Raw genomic sequence first — 23,692 nt, 5'->3', positions numbered from 1 at the left:
CGATCCTTGGGCTGTGGTGGTAGTGCTTGTTGAGATTTCTCTAGCTTTGATCGGGAGACACTTTGTGGAAGCAGAGCTAAGGGTGGAAATATTGGTAGATGCAGATTATTTTTGTCCATCAAACTGCAGTTTTTCCTACTCTAAGGAAGAGGAGCCTTTTCCAGTCAAAGGGCCACATTTCTTCATGTGGAAACCTTTCAGGGCCACCTGCCATTGGTTGGTAGGGCCAGAGGCAAAATAGACAGACAAGGGGTGTCACTCTTGCCTATGCACAGTGTGCTACATTCCAGCCATGCAAAAGCCAGTCTGCCATCTTGATTCAAAATCGTGTCTGGTATCAAAATGTCAACAAAGAGTTCCCACCTTTACATCAAAAAAAACCCCCTTCATATTGGGTGAAGTTAATAGTGATGCACTTTGTCTCATATCTTGTTTAGCCATGTATTCATCCCACTAGAATTTTGTTTGAAACAAAATTTTACATAATAAAGCTTTACATTATTTTAAATGGTTGCTTGTTTTTCATTTGGTTAGATGCCCCAAATCATCCATTAAAAAACTAGGATGAAAGTCCTAGAGAATAGGTTCTTTTATGTTAGATATGTAAAACTAGAGTGGTTTGTCTGCTGGTGCCTTTAGAGCTTTCCCATTTTTGCTTTTGTATATATTTTTTTTAAAAACCTCTGCCATTTATGAGGTTCTAAATACTTTGGCGGCTAATCAGCGCACCAGCAAGTTAAAAAGAGAGAAGTTAAACATCGCCAATCTTGAAAAGAGCTTCCATTGTCTTCTACCTCTGGTGCCAGGGGAATCTTTTGAGTCGTGCTGCAGTGCTCCTCTCAGTGTAACATGTCATGAAACATTTCTCAGTAATGACCGACACTGAATATGAGTTGACAGGACCTCTGACTGGGCAGAATGGGTTCAATTACCAGAGATGTGGGGTTACCTGAGATATATTTTTTTAAGGACCAATTGCACTTGATTCCGACCTCTTAACTCACAGGATTTGTGGCAGTGACAACAAATAGGCTGATTAAGTGCTGCTTCCAACCCTTCACTTTTTTCCCTAGCATGGTAAATAATTTTAGCTTCTTCCACATCTATGTTTTCCCCCCTTTAAACCCAAGTGTAATATATTTATTAAATGAAGTGTAATAATACAAATGCAGTGAATGGTGTCTGGTGCCCATTGGGATGGATAGAGCAGAAAGCAGGGAGACCAAACAGTATGTGGAGGCAGACCCAATGATAGGCAGAACCAGCTAGGCACATCCACACCATGCCTTTAAAGCACTATGATATCACTTTAGACAGTCTTGGCTTCCCCCTAAGAACCCTGGGAACTGTAGGTTCTTAAGGGTATTGAGAATTGTTAGCAGACCCCTATTCCCCTCCCAGAGCCACAGTTCCCAGAGTTCCCTGTCAAAACTACTCTGGGAATTGTAGCTCTGGGAAAGGAACAATTCTAGCCTGTGCCCATCTGCCCTGCTGATTTCTACAAGGGCAACACTGATGCTTAAGGGGAGGAGGAGGCAGTACCAACCCCTGAACTGGTCATAAATAGGAAGGCAGGCAGATGGGGGCTGACTGAGGTTGTTGGGGGCCCTAATGGATCAACCTCTGCTGAGCGCTGGTCCCTACTGCCCTCGTCAATTTCATCTCTTCCCAGCATGAAGCCTGGCTCGAGAGCTGTCATTCTATCTCGGAAAAATATCTGGGACATAGTGTACCGAAATCAATATAAGACAAGTGATTGGTCTCTTAACCTCACCTTTCTTCTTCTTGTAGCGGTTACATTGCTCCCGTTCACCTGTAGCCAACCTGACGCCAGAGTAAATGAAAGGACCTGCCATCAAAAGTATCTTCTCTCTCCCTTTACCCGCTTTTCTTACTTGGGACTGAGCAGAGTTTTACACTTGTTCCTAGTCTGCTGCCTTCAGCTCCCAGATAGAATTATAGCAAAACTGCCTAATTAAACTGTCGCTGTCTGCCTGCACCCGAGTGCCTTTACAAAGTCATTTAACTGACTGACATTCCAAACTATTAAAGCCGGTTGCGGCGTGTCTCCGTTGCTGTGGATAAAAATGAATGAAAATTTGTTAATGTGCGCTGACATTTGATCCTGGATGTCGAACTAACGCTGCACCACCTGAACTCATCTCTTCCTTCCCTCCCACCTACCCACCACCTTCATTCTAATCGCTTCCTATGTTTGTTATTTCCTATAATAAATTGGAGGAAATTGCAACAGGTATTAACATTCTTCAGTTTGATTTATGAGTGGCTGTTGAACACAGCATCCATCTCATGCTTCTTTTGAGATTGTACTTCTGTGCATGATTAGACCCGTGATGGAATATTTCTCTCTCTCCCCCTGCCCCCACTCCAAATATACAGTAAGAACATGATACATTTCCTTCATGGAGGATGAATAGAGTTACTACTACTGTGATTTCTGAACCAGGGACAGGGATCCTGTGGCCCTTCAGATGTTGTTGAACTCTGTGGAGGCTGGTGTGACACTGCCCCACCAACTCTGTCTGTCCTCAGCCAGTCCCCATCTACCTACCTTCTTACTTACAACCAGCCTCCTCCTTTTTAGTCCTCTTAGTGTTGCCCTTCTAGAATTCAGCAGGTAGGAAGATGGGGACAAAACCAGAATTAGGTTTCTCTGCCTATCATTTGTTCTACCTCCACTAGCCACTTGTGCTGGCAAATCCTACTTTTCTCCCCTCTGATATCTGCTCTACCAGTCACAGTGGTAGCTCCCATCACAAGAAGCTTTGGTTCACTTTCTTGATAAACTGACATTCACTTTAATGGAATTATGCTCTCTGGCCACATCTCTACTTTTTTTAAAAAATGAAAATGTAAGCTAAGATCCAGAGGGCTAAGGATCAAGTCAGGAAGTCAAAACACACCAAGAGCTAGGAAGGCCAGATTTGCCCAAGCAAACTACCACCCTCAATAGCAGTCACTACCCAGTGGCCAGCGTGGGTGGGCAGAGTCACTCCAGTACCTAGAAACCCTTCACTGCAGGAATGGAGAACTTGTGGCCCTCAGGGTGTTGTTAGACTGCAGCTCCCATCATCCCTAACTATTGTATGTGCTGGCTGGGGCTGATGGGAGTTGGAGTGCAACAACATTTATAGGTCCCCTGGTTCCCCATCTTTGCTTTTCTGCTTAGGACAGCAGCATATTTCAATCTACAGTCCTGGGTGACTCCCCAGATGGTGCTTCCAACAGCATTGCGCTCCTTTGGTTAACTAGGCTGTGTGTGGAATAAACACCTTTTTCTCTTTTTTCTTGGACCATCTCCCTGTCCATTGCAGCCAATGAAAAGAAGTAATTGGGAAAGCCCGCATCTGTTTTGCAAGCAGAAGCTCCCAGGTTCAGTCCTGCAACATCTCTAGATAGGGTTGGGGGGGTGTCCATCCGAAACCCTGGAAAGCCACTGCCAGTGGAGGCAGTACTGAGAAAGCTGGACCAATGGTCTGACTTAGTATAAGGATGCTTCCCATGTCCCTATGTTCTGCTATTTTAAAAATTAAAATTCCCCAGCCAAAGTGCTATTTATCAGACCCAAACCATTTGCGTGGTGTCACATTTGTCTATGTCCAATAGGCATGTCTCAGAGCAAATGCTGTTTGTGTCTTGCATAACAGGAGCTCCGAGATTCTAGAAGACAATGAAAGCACCTGAAGGCCCTCTCACTGCAGACAATCCACAGGCAGGGACTGGTGTCCTTCTGCCACACTACTCACATTTTTCCTCCTTCCAATTCCTCACTTCCTCGCTAGGCACGTAAAAGCCAAGCAGCAACTCCACTAGGGGTGCCACATCTGATGTCCAGCCCAGGAGGAAACATTTCCTTGCCAACGCAATGCGGGAACAATATCCTGCCAAAATCCACAGGGGAAATAGTTCACTTTCCTGTGTGTTGGCTCCAACAATAACACATCCGAACTAAATACAGAATTAGCTTCCTGTATTTGATTCCGCCATCCCCAAGTCCAAGAAACCTGGAGTTCTCCAGAGAAGGCAAACAGTAGAACAACTGACATTTTAAAATCCCCCTCCTGCAGAAAAGATATGTACTCATTCCTGAGCAGATAAACTGGTCCCACCTTATGCTATTGTCATTTCATCTTTTGAGGAGCCTCATGAAACTCCGGCTGGAGCTTGAGTCCCAACTTCCATTAACAGCACAAATTGTCAGTGTGCTGTTTATATATTGGGTTGATTAATTTATGAATAGCCTTTCACATGCATCTTGATGTGATTTACTAAAGTACTATAAAACAGGTAGAAGTTAGTTTTTAAAATAGTACAAAAACATAAAGATAAGATTTAAAACTAGAAGAAGAAGAAGAGGAGGAAGAAGAAGCAACAGCAGCAGCAGCAATGGCTTCCCCCTAAGAATTCTGGGAGCTGTAGATTCATAGAATTGTATAGTTGGAAAGGACCTGAGGGTCATCTAGTCCAACCCCCTGCAATGCAGTAATCTTTTCCCCATTGTGGGGCTGGAACCCATGACCCTCAGATTGAGACTCCCATGATCAACCAACTGAGCCATCCCAGCTGTAGTTTGTAAAAGGTGCTGAGAGTTGTTAGGAGACCACTCTTCCCCTTACAGAGCTACAATTCTGAGAGTTCCCCTTAAAGAAGAATTCATTGTTAAACCATTCAGAATTTGCTTGTGTCCAAAGTAGTGCTTGTTCCATTTGTGCAGGAATTTCTGCTTGCACAATGGATCTCCCCCTCTCAATAAATCTGTTCTGGGGTTTCCTTCAACCACCTGGAGCAGATCTGAGGAGGACATGAAGTGCACATGGAGAGAGATTATTTCTATTTATTTACACAATTTATAGACCGCTTAACTACAGTAGTCCCTAACCAGTTTACAAAGATTCAATACAAGAAATTAAACATCTCTGCAGTGCCACTGGCTCTGTGAATTTAGTAAAAGTAACCCTCTTTGACTTTCAGAGCTATATTTTTATTTGTTTAAAGACACTTCGTTTCACAGATCCACAAATAGTGCGACATCTAAAAAATATCAATGGACTGTATCAAACAAAGTTCTACATGAAGTAGAATAAATAGGTTATTTATGTCCATTAACTTCAATGTGTCTACTCCGAGTAGGAGGAGCATTGGCTACTTTCATGTAACACTTTCATAATAAGGCTAGAATTGGGGAGGAAGTGTGTTGTCCTGCCTTTTAAATACATTTAGGAGCACAGTCATTGTTGAGGTTAAATAGTTGTCGAGAAAGCTTCCGAATATTAAACCTTGGCCTGAAAGCAGTTTTTTGAAAGAATAAAGTGTTGCTCTAATCCTTTCATTATATTCTTCTTTTTAAGGTCTCCCTCTCCTTTAAAAGAGAAGGGAAAGCTTTAAATCTTGAAGTGCCTGCATAAAGGAAGCTTCTTTTGCAAACCAGCCAGGGAAACATATGATACCATTTGCCATTGCAGAATGTGGCCTGCTGTTCTCCTGTAATTATAATGGCCTAAGCAGTGTGGGGTTGGTTAGCCTTCCTTAACAATCATTAATCTACCGAGTCTTCGTAACAGCGGCCCATCTTGAAGAACAGCAGTCCTTGGCGCAAGAGGCCTCTGTAGCGAGCGAGGGATTGCCTTCTTGACTTGCATTCTGCCACTTGCCAGTCCTGGAGGATTGTGGGAAAAAGCTTCTCTCCCCCTCAAAAAAACAACAACAACCCCCTTCTTTCCTCTCACATCCTCTTGATAGCTGCCTGCCCTCTCCCTCTCTCTCCCTCCCTCTCTGGTGTGTCCCCTTCTTCCTCCTCATTGTTGAAAGTTTTATTTCTGTGTGACTGGGAGCCTGTTTAGCAGACCATATTGCCAGCGAAGGTACGTCGTTTGTTGCACGGTTCTGGCAAGGCTGGGCAGTCAGCTGGGATGTAATTAAGACTCAGAGAACAGGCTGTCTTCGCCACAGGAAGGGCATGTTAGATGTTGCAGGGATTTGGGGCTGTCAGTTTGGCCGGAGCTGAAGACAGAGAGCTAGGGACAAGCGCTCTCTTCCCTTTCATTTATAATCCCTTTATGTACAGTATATGCACTTGGCAAAGTTTACATCTAACCTATTGGCTCTCGCCGGCGGGCCAAAGAGGCCAGATTAGCATATGTTACATGTATATTTTAGTAATATTTTAAAAGCGAGCACACATTTCCAAAGTGAATTATGCATGTATGACAGAAGCAGGGTTGTGTTGCACTGGGTGTCAAATCCCACATCTTTTTGTCAAGACTATGTGTTTTACATTAAGAAGGCAGAGAGACTAAACGAAGTAAAACAGTTTTAATTTTTAACAGTTTTGGTCCAGCCCAAGGACTGGCTTTCTGACAGTTTTAACTGACATTTGAATAATTGGATTAATTTAGAAAAGGGTGCAAATCATATTTTGATGGGTGCGCATGCGCCGCCATACTTTGTGATCTGTGTATATAAAATTAGCGATGGGGGTGGACAATTTAATAATTTAGGGTTAGCGCAGCATTCAAAACAAAATGCCATGGATGAAGCACTGTAAACTACATTAGGGATGGGTGACGGACTTGAGCATAGGAAGTTCCTTTACACAGAGTCGGACCATTGGTCCACCTGACTCAGTCCCCTTTGACTGACAGCAGCTCTCTAGGATTTCACACTGGGTTCTCTCTCCCCGCTACCTGGAGATGCTGGGGATTGTACCTGGACCCTCCAGCATGCACACCAGATTCTCTGCCCCTGAGCAAAGACTGTTTGAGAGCCACCGTGGTGTCTGAGCCTATGAAGCTTGGGTCTGTACCTCCCAGCTCAGCCATGGGCCCATTAGGTAGTTTCTTGAGTACAGAAGATCTGTTCAGCGTCCTCTAACCTTAACCCCATGAAGTTGAGAGCACGAATCTGAATGATGTGTGTTGCAAAACACATTGCACATTTATTTTCTCAAACCTTCATCTATTTTTTTTTTAAATTAAAAAAACCACACTTTAGAAAGTGGGTTTCTGTAGCTCTACTTTGCAGGCAGAAGGTCCAAGGTTCAATGCACAGCATCATCAAGAAAGACAAGGAACGTTCCTTGCCTGAAACCCTGAAGAGCTGCTGTCGGTCAGTGTTGACAGTACTAAGGTAGATGGACCAATAGTCTGACTTGGTATAAGACAGCTTTCTGTGTTTTCTTGTGTGCATTTGGGGTTTCTCCATCCAATGTTTATGAATTATGCAACCTTGCATTATGATTCCAGTTAGCACAAGAAAACCAGTCTTGAGAGTCGTGTGTATTAAATGCACACATGGCTTTAACATGTTCAAGGATTACCAAGTACAAAATTGGAATGTAAAATGAGGTAAATAATGGATGGTCATGTATGAATAACAGAAAACAAGGGAACCATGGGGGGGGGGGAGTCAGGGGACTCTTGTAGTCCCAGATTATGGGGTAAATGTGGATTATATATATAATTATTTAAGGCTTTGATGTATGGTTTTTCGTTTTAATGCGATGCTTTGTTATTGTAAAAATTAATAAAAATATTGTTTTTAAAAAGGATTACCCATTTGTCTGGATGCTGTGGATCAGCACACAAACTCTCTCCATTCACATTTGTAGACAAATACTTAATGGGCAGGTGCCTGCATGCATCTGGGCATCCACCAATGTGGACCTTCATCAATGCCCTCCCCAACTTTCTCCATTGTCAGCCCCTTCCTCCACTGACAGATATCATCCTGGTATGCCAGAAGTTTCAGGCTTTAATGAAATGGCACTCATTGGCCACTTCCTGAAGAGCAGAAAAACATTGCTGAAATGGACTGTGATCTGTTCTGTTCAAGCTTTCTTGTATCTAGACGTACAATCCTTCGGGAATTCTCAAAGCCTTTTAAAACTATGGGCTTTTTCTTCTTCTTAGGGCAGTCAAAGCAAGTCCCAGGAGTGATGTTGCCATCTGTCCTTTTTATATTAAAAGACTCTTCTGTGTTATATACCTGATGTTCTTTTTCCCCAGGATAAATTTGGCTAATTAAAATAAAGCCTTTGTCCTTTGTCTTGGACTAAAGGTTCTTTCAGTCTCAACAATATATCTTTTTGGATCTAGATCGATCCTCTGCACTATATATTCAGAGAGACAGAGACTTGCGCAATTTTAGGGATAAATTATTCTGGTTCTTTGAATGGATTTTCCGGACACAGGAAACTTTGTACATTGTGGCTTTATGTGCAACAACCACCACCATCACAGCGACTCTTCAGTTTAAGATTAAATGCTCTTACGAATCTCATTCATGCTCCAAAATTCATGGAAAATTTAAGTTGCTCTTACAAAATTCATGGAAAATTAAGATGAATACTTCTTAATACTTCCAGACAGTGTATTAAATACTTTGCGCAGTCCTGCATTTTAGGATCCATGCACTGAGTCTTTGCTAGCAGAGTAGGGACCCTGAGGCCGATTGTAGAGCTCAGGCAGGCTCATAGATGTACCAGTGGCCCTTTAGGTGCTCTCAAACCATTTAGGCATTTGAAGGCCAATACCAGCACTGTAAATTGGAGCAGGAGACAAATAGGCAGTCAGTGTCAGTGGGGTAGAATGAGTGCAATATGCTCTGATGGCTTAGCTCCTATGAATCTCCTTGCTGCTGCACTCTGTACCAGCTGAAGTTTCCAAACAGTTAAAAAAAGAAAAGAAAAGGCAGCTCCACATTACAGTAATGTAGTCAGGATGTAACCAGAACAAGCATCACTGAGGTAGTCGTGGCCACCAATGCTATCTGCAGCTCTGCATATTGCACACATACCAAATTGTATACTTGTCTCTTCTGGGGGTGTATAGCCCCCTCCAGAAACCAGTTGTCTCCCTCCATCCCGATCAGCGGAATTCTCCATCAGGATTATGTTTCAGCTTATTTAACCTCCTGCACCCCAAAATTCCTCCACATGCATGCGCAGAACCTCCACTATCCCTAGGGGAGATGGTTTTTGGTGCTTATAATCCTGATGCCTGTTAGAAGCACTGTGTAGTGGGTGGGTGGGGTCAGTGATATGAAAGGTATTTTACCCTGTCTTTTCTGTTGGTGGTGTTGCCTCACCCATCCCACTGTGGCCGTGATTGCGTGTCAGGCCTGAGCAATGCACATTGTTTATTTGTTTTATCACAATATTTATATACCGCCAGATCATAAGATACCAAGGCAGTTGGTACCAATAGATACAGCAGAACACCTTATAAACAATAAGAATAATTAAAATGGCATAATTTTAGTGATAGAACGAAGCAGCAGCTTCAGCTCACCTGAGCAAATGTGATCCATTCCACCGGTCCTTCCTTTGAAGTAACCTGGGAGCACATGAGGATCAAAGCAGGTGACCTCTTCATATCCTAAGCTCAAACATCTTTTGTTGTTGTTGGGAAAGGAGGGGTTGTTCATATGGATGAAGCCACTTGTCCCTTATGAGCACGTTCCCTAATTGTGTAAAAATAGCCAAGCTCGCTTAAGGGTAAAATGTAGCCCTAGGGTAGCGGATGGATCCCTGCTGACATTATGCTGCAAGCTCATTTTCAAAGGCGATGGCTACCTGGCACTTCTGAGTGCTCTGGGTTTGTCACTGACATTTTCTGCTCATGTACTGAATGGTGATAACTGGATTATTTTAAATGTCACTCTGAGGCTTCTTGGGAGTTGTGAGTTCGGAGTTTTAATATAGTGTTGTTATTTAGTGTAGATGCCAGTCCAAGCCAGCATGATGAAATAAGCCTCCTCAAGCTGCATGCACATGCGACAGTGCTTTGCTTTCTTAAAAATCTACTCTCACTGCTGTTTCTGTCACCCAGTAAGCAGAGCAGAGAGTTGAGTCTTGATACTTAAAGAAAAACCACCCTCCAGATCTCTTTCCGCAGTAGCTGTTTGTGCCAGCCTTGAAGTGCCACGTTATTTTAATGCTCCCATCCTGTCAGTATTGATTAAACAGCATGAGGTGTTGTTTCAGTTTAATAGGGGAGGACACATCTTTAAATTTAGGTCATTAACATTTGCGAAAGCTTTAATTGTTCAACGTAATGATTTTATGCAGGTAGAGGTCCAATGGCTTCAATTAATTTATAGTCAAAATGTCCAGGGCTCCCCCCACGCCCCACAAGGCTATTCTCATAAAACTTTTCATGGTCCCAGAAGGAATTATGTTTGCCACCCATACTTCCTTTTATATCTTCTCTCTGCCCCCCCCCATCCCGACCCTGCGCATTATTTCTTCCGAATCAGATTGCAAAAGTGTTATTGGAAAAGTCATCATTTTAAAATGTAACTGCAAGATTCTTCAGAGAGGGACCACAGCTCAATAGCAGAGCACAGGCTTTGCATGCGGAAGGATTCACATCCAATCTGCAGAATCTCCAGTTTAAAGGGGCAGAGAAGAGGCAATAGAAAGACCTGCCTGAGACCCTGCATAAGTAGACGGTGCTGTGAGTCTGACCAGCAGCTTCCAGGGTCAACCACCATAGAACTCAAAGCTGTGGATCAGGGATGGGAAACCCTGTTCAACCTAAGAGGCCACATTCCCTTCTGGCCAATCTTCTGAAGTTTACACACCACTGGTGGCCGGGACCAAAGGCAAAAGCGAGCAGAGCAATGAATGTAAATGTTGTTGGTTTCCAACAAATGCTATTCAGAAGAAGCCATCATGGCAGGTAGCCATTGATAGCTTTATCCTCTGTGAATTTGTCTATTCTTAAAGCCATCCAAGTTGGTGGCCATCACTGCTCTGCATGAAGAAATCCTGTCTTTTATCTGTCCTGGATCTTACCATGTTCAGCTTCATTGGATGTCCAGGAGTTCTAGTGTAATGAGAGAGGAAGGAAAACTTTTCATTTATCCACTTATCCCACGCATGATTTTGCCAACTTCTATCACGTCAGCTCTTAGTTGCCTTTTCTTGAAACTGAGAAGTCCCAAACACTGCAACCTTTCCTCTTGAGTGCACATAAAGATACTTTTGTAGTGCCTATCTAGCCCTCTTCTATGACTGGTATGAGCAGTTCAGGGTCTCTCAGGCAGGGATCTTTCCTACCACTTCCATCTGAGACGACTTCTTTTTCTGCACTGGAGATGCCAGGGAAAGGCCTTCCCTTCTTCTGTCCTTTCCAGAGGCATCTGGCTGGCTACTGTAGAAAACAGAATGCTGGACTAGATGGACCTTTCATGTGATCCAGCAGGGCTTATGTTCTTAGTCCTAGACAGCTGGACGCAGTTTCTGCACTGCTGTTCCATCTCCGATTCTGTATCATGAGATGGCAACTTTGCCCACTAGTGACTGAAGGAGGATCCCAGTTCTTGCAAGCAGGCTGCTGCTGCTGTGGGGGTAACAAAGCTGCCCAAGCCATTTACATTGTTGCAGCTACAAATTAATTATTTTGGGTACCAGGTTTGTCTGATCTTTCACATACGCAAGGCTCTGAGCCACAGTCTCTATATAGCCCAAGCAGAACATTATGTACATAAGAGGTAGGTATTAGTTGGGTATAAGTAGTAGATTAGTTTATTTGGGGTGGGGGAAAGGACCCCCAAATGCCCCAGGGGATCAGTGCTCAAATAATGCTGACTGTTGAAGCGGGTGGGGATGAAAATGAGAGTGGGGGAGAAAATGGAGCATCTGAGATCATGGAGAGAAGCACCCCACATTGCCACCTTTCCCCCTAGGTCCCGCTTGTCAAGCTGTTTCTTTTAATTTGGATCTTTATACTAATGCCCAGAGGGTGCATGGTATTGAGTTTTTCACAGCACAAGCAAATATTTCAGCCCCCCCCCCCAATATACACATCTTTGTTTTTTATATATATTAAAAAATCAGATTGAGTAACTGAGAAAAATGCCCCCCAGGAATTTCCTGGTACAAAGTATTATTTTATTTTATTTGGGGAGGGGGGATGTTTCCTTAATGTTCAGTGCTCATGTTGAATAGAGAGATGGCTATTCTTTTTCAAAACATCGTACTAAACAGTATGGGGAAATGCAGCTGTGGTGTTTGGTCGGGATTCTTCAGCAGTGTTCAGCTCTGAATTTTCTGCACGTGTGACCCTGGATATTATTGCTAGAGAAAATCAGCCAGCGGTACAGTCCGGGCTTAATGGAAGCTCAGTTGTTTACCCTGAGGCTGTTCTGTAGCCTTCAGGATCTCCAAGCCTAGTGTGGATAATGAGTGTCCACTTCTTTCCCCAAGATCCCGTGGATGAGGAAATCAAAACCTTTCATGCAGACGGGTGACTTGTGGCCTTGGTGGTCACATAGAGGGTTGGAACGGTGCAGGCTTAAAAGTGGGGCTTATGTCCAGAATCTGTTACGAAGGCACAGATTGTGAAGTGTGTGTGGTAGTCAGTGTGCAAAGTGCATTAACTCAGCAAGTGGGGGGGGGGGGAACTATACTGGAGAAGAATTCCCTTCCAAGAGAGGTTAGACTGGCTCCCTCCTTGTTATCTTTGCACTGGCAGGCGAAGACCTTCCTGTTCAGACAGGCCTTTGGAAACTAGGTCCTGACAATGTTGATACCTGGGCTGCTCTCAGGGCAAAGTGTATTCTAATTGCTGGTTCGAAATGTGTTTTGCTATTAACTCTAAACCAGTATTATATGGTTTAAAATGGACAGGGTACCATTTTAAAGGGGAACAAAGAAGCTGCATGTTAAAAGTAGTTACAGTGGTACCTCGGGTTACATACGCTTCAGGTTACATACTCCGCTAAACCAGAAATAGTGCTTCAGGTTAAGAACTTTGCTTCAGGATGAGAACAGAAATCGTGCTTCAGTGGCGCGGCAGCAGCAGGAGGCCCAATTAGCTAAAGTGGTGCTTCAGATTAAGAACAGTTTCAGGTTAAGTACGGACCTCCGGAACGAATTAAGTACTCAACCTGAGGTACCACTGTATTGTGTCTTTAATTCTCACTTTTAGGGTTGCTTGCCCAAACCATTGAGGTATGTTACACTGAGAAGGACAGAGCATCCTGCTGCTAATGGACTCCCCGGCTGGCCATGCTGCTGGGGGCTGTTGGGAGTTTGAGACCAACAGCATTCTGAAGGGCCACAGGCTCCCTGTCCCAGGTACAGAGTTCCTGCAAGTGAAATCATCAATATGGTGCCTTTCTAGGACTCTTACAGCTAGTGCAACCAGTTTCACAAATGCTATCTGAAAAAGGAGGAGACTTCACCTTACTCCGGGGATGAGCAGATTGCAGCCTCTTTAAAAAGAACTAGGTAAAGAAATATGATAGGTGAAAGACTGTTGATGGAGGCTCATTGTTTAGCAACCTCACTTGTCTTTGTAGCAAGTTGAAATATCAAAAGGTTTTGGGATGGAACTCATGGTTTACTGTAAATATAGTTGCTGCAGATGTGAGCCTGTCTCATGTTCTGAACCAGGCAATGCATTTAAAACAAGGCTAAAACAATGCAAAATAGGCACTTGTGGCAAAGACCCATTTATCCAGCTAGGAAGGCCTGTTGGAACCAAGTGAATGAGCAACTTGCCCCAGCAAAGGCTGAGACTGGCTGAGCCTTCAGGACAGAGGAAACAATGTACTTATTCATGCAGCACGTGGTTAAACTACAGAACTCACTCCCACAGGAGGCAAAGATAGCCACCAACTTGGAGGGCCTTAAAAGAGGATTAGACAAATTCATGGATAAATCCATGGCTACTAGCTACAATGGCTGTGCTCAGCATCCATGATCAGAAGCAGTAAAGCTTCTGAATACCAGCTGCTGGAAACCACAGGAGGGGAGAGTGCTTTTATGCTCAGGCCCCAGTTGTGGGTTTCCCATAGGCATCTGGGTGACCTCTGTGAGAACAGGTTGCGGGACTAGATGGGTGATGGGCCTGATCCAGCAGGCTCTTATGTTCCTCAAGCAAAAGGTTTGCATTTATATGGTAGCGAATAGTCTCCTCAATCTGAAGACAGCAACTGGTAATAAAACAGTAATATTTTAAATAGGAACCACCATCCTTTTTTCAAAACACACACACAAATTTGTTGTTTTTTTCTGATTGCAGGCTCAAGTTTCTTTGGGGCTTCTGCTAATGTGAAAAATAAGAATATTTACTGCTGAGGGACTGAGATCAGCACATAGATATTTTATGAAGGGAATAAATATTTTAAGATGCAAACACTGGAGTGTGTTGGCACTTCAAAACAGGGTCAGAGGATTTGTTCATCTTTCAGAAGTGTTGGTGTTTTAATGTATATCACTGCAAACAGTGAGCCTTTCATGATAAAGTAACGCCTCTGTTGCTTTTGCCAATTTGGGGGTGGGGGACCCACGCACACCCACACACAGCTCCTTTTTTGTTTCAAGAGATCACAAGAGTTCTGGTTCTATAAATAGTGATGCAGGAGACTTCTTCGTATTAAAGATGGAAGTTTTCAAAAGACGATATTCTATCTGGAACCACACGGGAGGGACCACCGGAATAGCATCTCCCAGACAAGTTAACTTGTGTTTCTTTTAATAAAGATAATTTGGTCAGGACGAGCAGAGGCAAGGCTGTGCTGTCAGTCAATCCATGAAAGCTCATTGGTGTCTCACGGTTCTTGATGTTTAAGTTTGGGCTGCTTGACCACCAAAGCTCAGGATGGAGAAATACTTTGCAAACTGAAGTGATGGAAGTGAGCTCCCCCAGTTGTTAATTTCGGAGTTGCTACCAAACTGAACCCAACTTCACTCTGAATTCTGCTTCCGCTTGAAGTGGTCTGCTGTCCACCTTCTCATCTGCAAGTTTTCCTGCCACCCCTTTCTCACATTTTCATACAAGTTACAAGGTCTCTTTGTGTGAAAGAAGACACAAAATAGCTGCAAAAGGTAAAGCTGAAGGATGGGTTCAAGTGTCCATGACTCCTCCCTGGCATTGAAGTCGCATCTAAAACTAATCCAGGAACACCTGGAGATTAAGAAGCTGAAATAGGAGTTATATGCCTGGCAAAGAGGTGACTTACATAATCACTACCAGGACCTCTTCTACCGGGTCCTCTACTGGGTCATTACTTGGACTTTCCTCTGATGATTCTGGATCCTCATCAGGTCCATTGCCCCGTTCACTTCTGAGTCCCAAATGGGGATGGGGGGGGACGGGAATTAAGGCAAAGTTTAGGACATGGTTGGAAGGGTTCTTGAGGGTAAAGGGTGGATAAATATTGAGAAATGAAAAAGAGGACCCCCCCTTTTGACAGAATTGGATGAAAATTGCAGGCATGGTGGCCTCGTCAGAGTGAATAAAACCTACAGATTTACAGGCAAATATATATGGAAGCCTTTGTGCTGGACACCTTGATTTTGGGGTGGAAGAACTAAAATAAAATAAAATACTTCCTGGGTAAAATCATTCCCTCTGACTACAAGTTACATCTCTCATTCACAAAGGAATTCCACTTCCTAATGCTTCCAACTCCGCAATTCTGTGTATATTAGGAGAAGGATGCACTAAAATACTGAGAAAATTTCGCAAGGACTTTAAAAAATAAATAAATTTGCAAACTGTTGCAGAAATATGGTGCCCTGAACTTAAGGTGGTGAGCATGAGAGACTGCGAGAAATCGACAGAGCCATCCATCCCTAGTTTTTTCCCCTCACTCTTAGTCAAAAGGGGCATTTTTATTTTTACTTTTTTATGGCAGAGAAAGCTCTATTATGCTAGCAACAGTCAAACAGATGACCTCCTATAACCTGAGCCAGGAGAATATGCTTAGAATTTGCTCGTGAGACATAAAAAGAAACGAAATAGCAAGGCTGTAGCTGCTGTCCGATTTGTAACATTATTCAAACTGTAATCATGTTGATTGTATTGCATTAGCATTCTAATTTCCAATTTGGGGTTTTGCTACATAATCTCCAGTAGAGTACATCTAATCTTCATGCAACTCGAAGTCTTTATATAAACTCAACGGATTTACCTCCATGTGTCTCTGCTAAACTGAGCTGTGTCTTCTGGCTGAGCTAGAGAGACGTTAAATTACTAAGTAAATCAATACAGCATTGTTATGTCACTGTATCTTTTTCAAAGACCAGCTCAAATTTTGTCTGATGTCTCTTTGATCCATCCCATTTAGTTCTAAGTACACTTGTTATTATAGTAACTGTTGTTTGTATGTTATGTTAGCTTTTTCTTTTTAAAAAATCCAAAAAAACCTGAAGTAGCTATTTAGCAATTTAAATGAAAATGTAATTAGGTTACATCTGTTTTACATGCACGTAATACCACACAGATGTAAAACTTCTATTAAAGCCATATTTTCTTTCAGGCAAACGCCCTCCCTTCACCCTCCTCTCCCCCATCCAAAATTTTGCAACCATGAAGCGAATATTTATTCTTTTAAAAAAATAAAGGTGACACACACACACACAACTTATATGAACCTGAAGGAAACAAAGCTGTGCATTCCTAGAAGAGAGTAGAAATGACAAAATGAATGATATGCTAATTCTTTTATTTATGAGTTTGGCTTTAAATAGAAGACACAGTTTTTGAGTAATTAAGACACATCAATACTTTCCTTTTTCTCTTCCGGGGAATGGTTTCTGGGTGTGTGTGCGGGGGGAGGAGAGCTCTGTCAATCTTTATTTGCATATGTTAATTCATTTAAATAGCACATGAATTTAAAAGGCAAAGAAGCAAGCAAAAGAACAGAAAATTCAATACTCAATGGGTGGACTGTTCGTCTTGGACTTGTGGGATCCTGAGTTCACTGGGTTGAAATCTGCTTGTTGAGACATTAAATTAAAATAAAGGACACTGGCAGTGGTGGAAATGCTGAATAGGTTTTCAGAATTGTTGCATGGTCTCCAGCATCAGCTCTGGCTCTGCATTCAATAGGAGCCACACATTGAAAACACGTGAAGCTATGAAATGGGAAAGAAGAACATGCCATAGAACATGACATGGCATTGAATGATCTGTCTCAATATTTTCTGTTCTGGGGAAAGCCAACCTGGTGACCTCCAGATGTTGTTGGACTACAAGTCCTATCATCCCTGACACTGGTCCTGACACTAGCTAGGGATGGTGGTAGTCGAACAACAGCTGGAAACCCAAGTTTGAGAAGCACAAATCTAGAGGGTACCACTTTCGTCTTGTGGTCTATTTCACCTGGCAGCATCTTTCCAGGGGGTCTTTCCAACTCTGCTGAGAGCCTTTTAACAGAAGAAGCCAAGGATTGAACCCAGGACCTTCTACATGCTGAGCCACTTGACCGCAGTCCCTGTGAGAAGCTATGGACCTCATCTCAACCTTGGCATGTTCTGTGGCTTTCACTTTAGGCAAACTTAGGGAGCTATGCCTTTCACTGTTGTGCTTATCAGGCATCATCTTCTCATGCCATTCCTGAAGTGTCAAGATCCTAAATGCCACCCTTCTACTGAATTACAGAGTGTGAATTTTGTTTCTGCTATCTCTGCTATGATATTTGCAAATGAATCTCTCAGATTGTTCTGCATCATGTCTGTGTCACAGCAACTCTTCGTCCAATTGGCTGTTTATGATATTGAACTTCCATGTATGGTTTATTTCAGGAGTAGGGGACCCTTTTGGCTCCACAGGCCAGATCCTTATCAAGATCTGCCTCGTGTGCCAAATTGGACAGGCGCATGGAGCCACCTGTCAATCACCTGCTGTCCTGGTGATTTGGTGCTTTGAAGTCCCAAAGTTGGAACTTCTAAGCACCACACATAGAGCAAGATGCTTCTAAACTGCAATTCCCCCCTTCATTTTAGCAGCTGTTTCAATGTAGCGTGCCCCCCCCATCAAAAGCTAGTTTTTTGCTTCTTTGAAAGCCTATCCCTTACCTGCCTCACTTCTGACATTGTGTGTGACATTGTGTGTAGGCAGGTGAGCAGTGCCAAATGAGGAAGCCTAGCAGGCCAAGTTTGGCACATGAACCAGAGGCTCACTTGCTATGTTCCCACTGTGTGGCAGCTTACTCTAACTGCCCTGGATATTTGTTGCCCTCTGAGAACTTTCTCCAAACCTCAACCTTAGGATAGGCCATAGTTCCGTAACAGAGCTTTGCATGCAGAATGTCCCAGGATCAGCTCTCAACATTTCCAGGTAGGGCTGGGAGATGCTTCCTGCCTGAAACCCCAGAGAGCTGTTGTTAGCCAGTATAGATAATACTAAGCTAGGCAGACTGATGGTCAAACTTGTATAAGAAAGTTCCACCTGAATGTCATTTATCAATCCATTTGTAGGATGGGTGGAGAGCGCAGTTAAAAGGCTGTTGTGACATTCCCTGACAATATTGCTTCCTACCGCAAGAAACTTATGAGAATAGAAAAAATAGCTGCTTCTCCTTTATTATATGCTTTCCATGAAGAAAATGAGTGGTGGCTTATTTATTTTCCCTTTTCCTCCCCCCCCCCTTTTTTTGTGCTGGAGGCAGCAGAAGGCATCATGGATGGCACTGTATGGTAAAGCTCATGGTGGGAGCAAAACCTTCCCCCATGGAGAATGGGGAAGAAGGAAAAAAGTGACCCCGTCCTGCAAGTTTTGCAGCAGTGTCAGCAATGTTTTGCTTTTTTCTACCTTTAGATGGCCCTTCATTCCCATCTATAGTAGAGCTGGAGGAAGGGAGAGGGAAGGATTATTTCTCTCCCTTCCTGTTGGCATTTTCTTTTTCTTTTTTCTTTTTCTTTTTTTTTGAGAAAGAAGCATCAGCAACATACTACGGGTGCAGCCTGTAAAGCAGGATTGCGGAACAAGTGTGTCCCCCTGCCCCCCGATGATGCCAGACTCCAATCAAGTGACTTCGGTGACTCGCTTTGCTGAAAATCAAGTGTGCAGGCAAGTTGGCATCCATCCATCTTGAGAGACAGTGCACCTCCGGGGGCAAAGTCAAACCTCTGCACCAGCAGCACAAAGTGACTTTCCTGGCACCCAAGCCGAGGCAGTGTGTATGGAGGTCCTGGGCTGTGATCCAAAGGAAAGCAGAGCAATAGTTTGGCACCAGTTGGCTGCTGGAGTTGCTGGAAGAAGGCATGCAAGGTACCATCCAACCGTCTTAGGAACTCCACTCCAGATTTGTGTAGGGTTTACTCCTTAGCCTTTTCTTCTCCCAAAGGCAGTAGAGGTTTAGGATCGGTGTTTCCCTTCTCCTCGATGGGCTACCTTCCCAGGTTGATGAGCCCCATCTGCCTCTCAATTCCCTCTACAGTGCATGCAGAAACTGCCTTCTTGACCATTGGACTCACAATTGGTCACACCCACTCAATCCTCCAGAGACTGTCTTGGCATGCAGGAGAAGACCTTAATTCACTGAGGGTTTGAGACCCATTGGCCACCTTCACCTGGTTTAGCCAACCAGTCAAAGCCTTTCCCGGGGTGTGGCAGTTATCGCTGACAGCTTCTAGGAGCCACAAGTGAGTGCAGAGTGGGGATTAAAAGTGGACAAACTACCCCAGAAGGATCATAACTTGTCCCGCACCAGAGGTACTACTGCTCCCCTAACACCCCATACACCTCATGGGCATAGCTTTTGAGGGGAGACAGCACTCGATTTATTCAACCTGGTGCCCTCCAGCTATTGCCAGGCAACTACTCCCAACAGCCCTAGCCACCAAAGGGTGATGAGAGCTGTAGGCCAAAGCTGTAGGGCGCCAGAGGTTGGGGAAGGCTGTAGGACACCAAACGATGGAAAGCCTGGGTCTAACCACTATTCATTTTGTATGCTCATCTCTGAGCCCTGGCATTGGCAACAGGTTGGGTGTCTAAGCCCCCATCAGCCCAGGCTCAGATGATGCCCTAACTTAGACCATTTGCTGCTGTTCTATTCAGAAGAGAAAGTGTGTGTGTTTAAAATAAAATAAAATAAAACACAGCCTGCCACATGTCTCCTTTTCCATTGGGAGTTTAAATAAAGCTGTTAGACCAGCCCCAGTGACACGATTAATAACAATTATGGAAAGACCTTCTTCCCTCTCCCCAGCTCCAACCTTTACCCCAGCATATAACATCTTTGCCTGTGTGTGTTATGACAGCCCCCGTTGTTGATGAGGTAAATGAATATCTGTTGTGACTGCCAAAGTCGGGGAGAGGGCATGTGAAACTTGGATGCGGCAACAGTTCACGTCTCACCAGGCTTGATTTATTGCGTTGCAAGAGGGGCGAGGTGGACCCTAAATACCGCTCCGCCACTCACTGCTTCATTCCCCTTGTCTGTTAAATATGCAAGTACAAACAGCTTTAACACAGCACTTTACCTAGAAACAAGCCCCGGGCTCCATCCACATACTTTTAACATATGAAAATTGAGCTGCTTTGAACTTGTATGTTTTTGATAACTGCTTGGTATGCTTCCTGGAGGTTCACCTGTGGGCTTCCCCCCCCCCCACTCCTTTCCAAGTCCTAATCCCTTTGATTAAGTGCCAGGACAGATAGCTCTCAATGAATTACTCCAGTCTCATAATTCTTCCTTCTTTCAGAGTTGAAAGGGAGCCTGCCTGAGCGTTCAATAGGTAAATCCTCTCGATTTAGCTTGAGCGATTCAGACTCTGCGAGACTGAGAAAATTGTTTGATTCTGAAGTAAGGTTCAGATGGGCTACCCAACGTTGGCATGCTGTTGGTTGCCAGAAGCTGTAGGGAGGGGGGGAGCGGAAAAAGAAAAAGACTCAAAAATAGCAAGTTGTTTTTTTAACAAGGAGGATTAGAAGAAGGAAAACTTTGAGAAGCAAGAATCTAACTTGGGATTGCAACAGAAGCAGACAGCCAGGCCTTTAGTATGAAAACATAAGAACATAAGGAGAGGCTGATGGATCAGGCCAATGGCCAATGGCCAACATCCTGTTGCCACAGTGCCCAACCAGATGCCTGTGGGAAACCTGGAAGCAAGACCCAAGCACAAGAGTATTCTCTCCTCATGTGGTTTCTAGCAACTAGTATTCCAAAGCATTACTGCCTCCAACAGTGGAGGCAGAGTATAGCCATTATGGCTAGTAGCCTTTGATAGCCTTATTCCCATGAATTTGTCTTATCCTTTTAAAAAGTCATCTAATTTGGAGGCCATCGCTGCTTCCTGTGGTGAGCTTTTTTACTCTGCTAAAAGGGCTTTGCAGCCTGCATACTCTCATATTTTTCCCACACATGTGGGGCAGAAGGTTTACATTTTAATTGATAGATTTAATCCACAATCCATCTCCATCAGTGCCTTCCAGATGTTTTGGACTGCATTCGCCATCAGCCCCAGGCAGTATGGCCAATGATCATACAAAATAGGAATGTAAGAAGCTGCCTAATATGAAGCAAAACCATTGGTCCATCTAGTTAAGTGTTGTTTACACTTACTGGCAGTAGGTCTCCATGCAGGAGACTTTCCCATCCCTACCTAGAGACACTAGAGGCTGAACCTTGGACCTTTTTCTCATGTTGTGTCACTGAGCTACTGAGTCATAGATGATGGGAGTTGCCATCCAACAGCATCTAGAGGGTACCAGGTTGGGAAGGCTGGTTCAGATGGATCAGTGATCTCACTTAGGATATGGTACCTCCATATGTGTCCAGCCCCTGTTTGTATCATTTAGTACAATTCACCTAATGAACCAGACCATTGTGTAGTGCAGTGTTGGGAATATGTGGCCCTTCAGATGTTGCTCGACTCCATCTTCCATTGCCCCTCCCCATTGGCCATGCTGGGTAGAGCTGCTGGGTGTCGGAGTCCAACAACATCTGAATTTCCCCATCTTTATAGTAGTGATTCCCACCTCTACCCACCCCCAGTGCAACCACAACTGATGTGAATTGCAGTGCCAGTGTGGCATAGTATTTAATGTGTAGGACTACGATGTATGACTGAGTGGGCTCAAATTCGCACTCAGCCATGAAAGCCACTGCATGACCCTGAACCAAGTCAGTACATTTGTTCCAAGAAGTGGGAGGATTAAGCCTGATGTAACATTTCCTCTTCACAGAAGAAAGGGCATGATACAATTCCACTGGAATGAAAAACCCACAGGGGTTAGAAGACAAGGATCTAAACTTCAGCTTCCTGATTTTTTTGTGAAAAATCATGTGGCTATTCAATTCCAGTGTTACCCGTTCTGTCCCTGTTCTGTTCCCCCACCCCCCGGGATAAAAATGTAAATGTCTGAATTGTCCTTCTAGTAACTACATATATTATCATATCCCTCTTAACACCCAAACCACTTTTATTTCAAGAGTAACCTTCCCCCCTACGCCCCAGCTGTTGCCTTCCATGCCAAACCTTAGGTCTACTTTGGAGGTCAGCTAACCACCTATCAACTAGGCGTTGACCCCCTTTAGCCTGCAAGGTTGGCCTAGATCTTGGCATTACGACTGCATTAATTGATTATTTTAATAAGACAGGCCAGTAAATCTTCAGATAGCTATAATAATGGATGATCTGAGGGCTCCCCCCCCCCCACTCTTTGTGACATGGCAATAACAGTAGCATGGGTTGAATTAAATCTGTAGAAATAAGGATTGGAGACCTCCTTGTTAATACCTCATTAACAAGGGTCTCCATTAAGTTATTATTATTATTGCCCTGAAACAGATTCTCACCTCTGAACTCCAATCAGCCAAGGATATTTAATGAAAGTGTAATAAATTTTAAGAAGTAGCAGATACAGGAAAGAAAGCTATAAAAGCAGATTGGATGAAAGCTGGGAGCATTTGAATTAGTGCTATGCTGAACATCGCTCATGTGTGTTGCGTGTGTGTTGTTGATGTTTTGCCATTCCCCATCAATTTATGAGAACTATGGAAGGGAATTGAAGCCTCTTCCATCCTTAACCCCCCTGTCATTGGAAAGTGACACAAAACCAGCGATTGGACACAAGGACCTAGAGTTCTTTCAGTTGACAGCAGCAGAAATGGCTGTTGCTCATCACTGGAAAGCCTAGTCAGAGTCACTAATTGAGAGCTGGATCAATTATGCTCTCTCAGATCACCTTCTGCAGAGGAAGACTATGAGGGGCATGTCAGAAAGGGATAGGTTTCAGAAGAGGTTTGGTTTCCATTCTTCTCCTTCAAAAATAAGGGACAACATCCCCTAGTCTTGCAAGGGCCTCTGTGAAGAGGTCACATGAGCACTCATTGATTGTGGGGTAATGCATGAGACACAGGAACCTGTGATAAGATGAATCTTCACACGTGTGAGAGCAGAATGCTCACAGCATTACATTAGCAAATACTTTCCTTGCTTCTATATGGTGCTTTCATTTGTACAAGCTTGTAACTGAATTAACTTTGTGTGGTTACATTTGGTGTTTGTAACTGATTCTGTGGCAGGGATTGACAAAGATGTCGATTTCTGTTTCTCTCAGTTCCTAATTTTTCCAGTCTTAAGTTCAGCTCTCCACATTATTGCACCAGTTTGACATTGCTTTTTTAAAAAAGAAAAGTCCTCGTGAAAATTCATCAGCATTTGTGCGCGGATTTCTCCTACTATACACATTTTTATATGCCTTTTTGCTTCATATGCACATTTTTACAAGGCAGTTTTCCCCAGTGTAATTTTATTTTCACTAAGTTTATGCATTTCTCTGCGAACTTTACCACAGTTGATGTAGTTTTTGTCTACATTACTGTACTTGGCTAGAGAACTGCATTGCAAAATTCTGATGAGTTCATTTGCGCAAACCTCTTTCCTTTTGATGAGGAAGGATTAGTTAACTGGGTCCCTCATAAGTAT

General features: G+C 43.6%; 1 protein-coding gene across 8 annotated transcripts in view; it reads left to right on the top strand.

Annotated features, from left to right (window-relative positions):
* The window catches only part of FTO (FTO alpha-ketoglutarate dependent dioxygenase), a 262,862-nt gene that overhangs the window by 136,564 nt on the left and 102,606 nt on the right, over nucleotides 1–23,692 (top strand). For 3 of the 8 annotated variants that reach the window (XM_083626305.1, XM_083626299.1, XM_083626297.1), the window contains one exon: nucleotides 18,693–18,827. The exons of 4 other annotated variants lie outside the window; for them this stretch is intronic. In XM_083626305.1, coding sequence (XP_083482431.1) covers nucleotides 18,693–18,827 — 135 coding nt within the window. Of the gene's footprint in view, nucleotides 1–1,791; nucleotides 8,313–18,692; nucleotides 18,828–23,692 lie in introns of those variants that run through there. One more of the 8 variants, XM_083626303.1, reaches the window with a different exon arrangement.

The sequence above is a fragment of the Podarcis filfolensis genome, assembly GCF_964270895.1.
Source record: "Podarcis filfolensis genome assembly, chromosome: 8".
Taxonomy (NCBI): domain Eukaryota; kingdom Metazoa; phylum Chordata; class Lepidosauria; order Squamata; family Lacertidae; genus Podarcis; species Podarcis filfolensis.
Note: the sequence above shows the minus strand (reverse complement) of the source record. Positions and strands in the feature narration are given on the sequence as shown.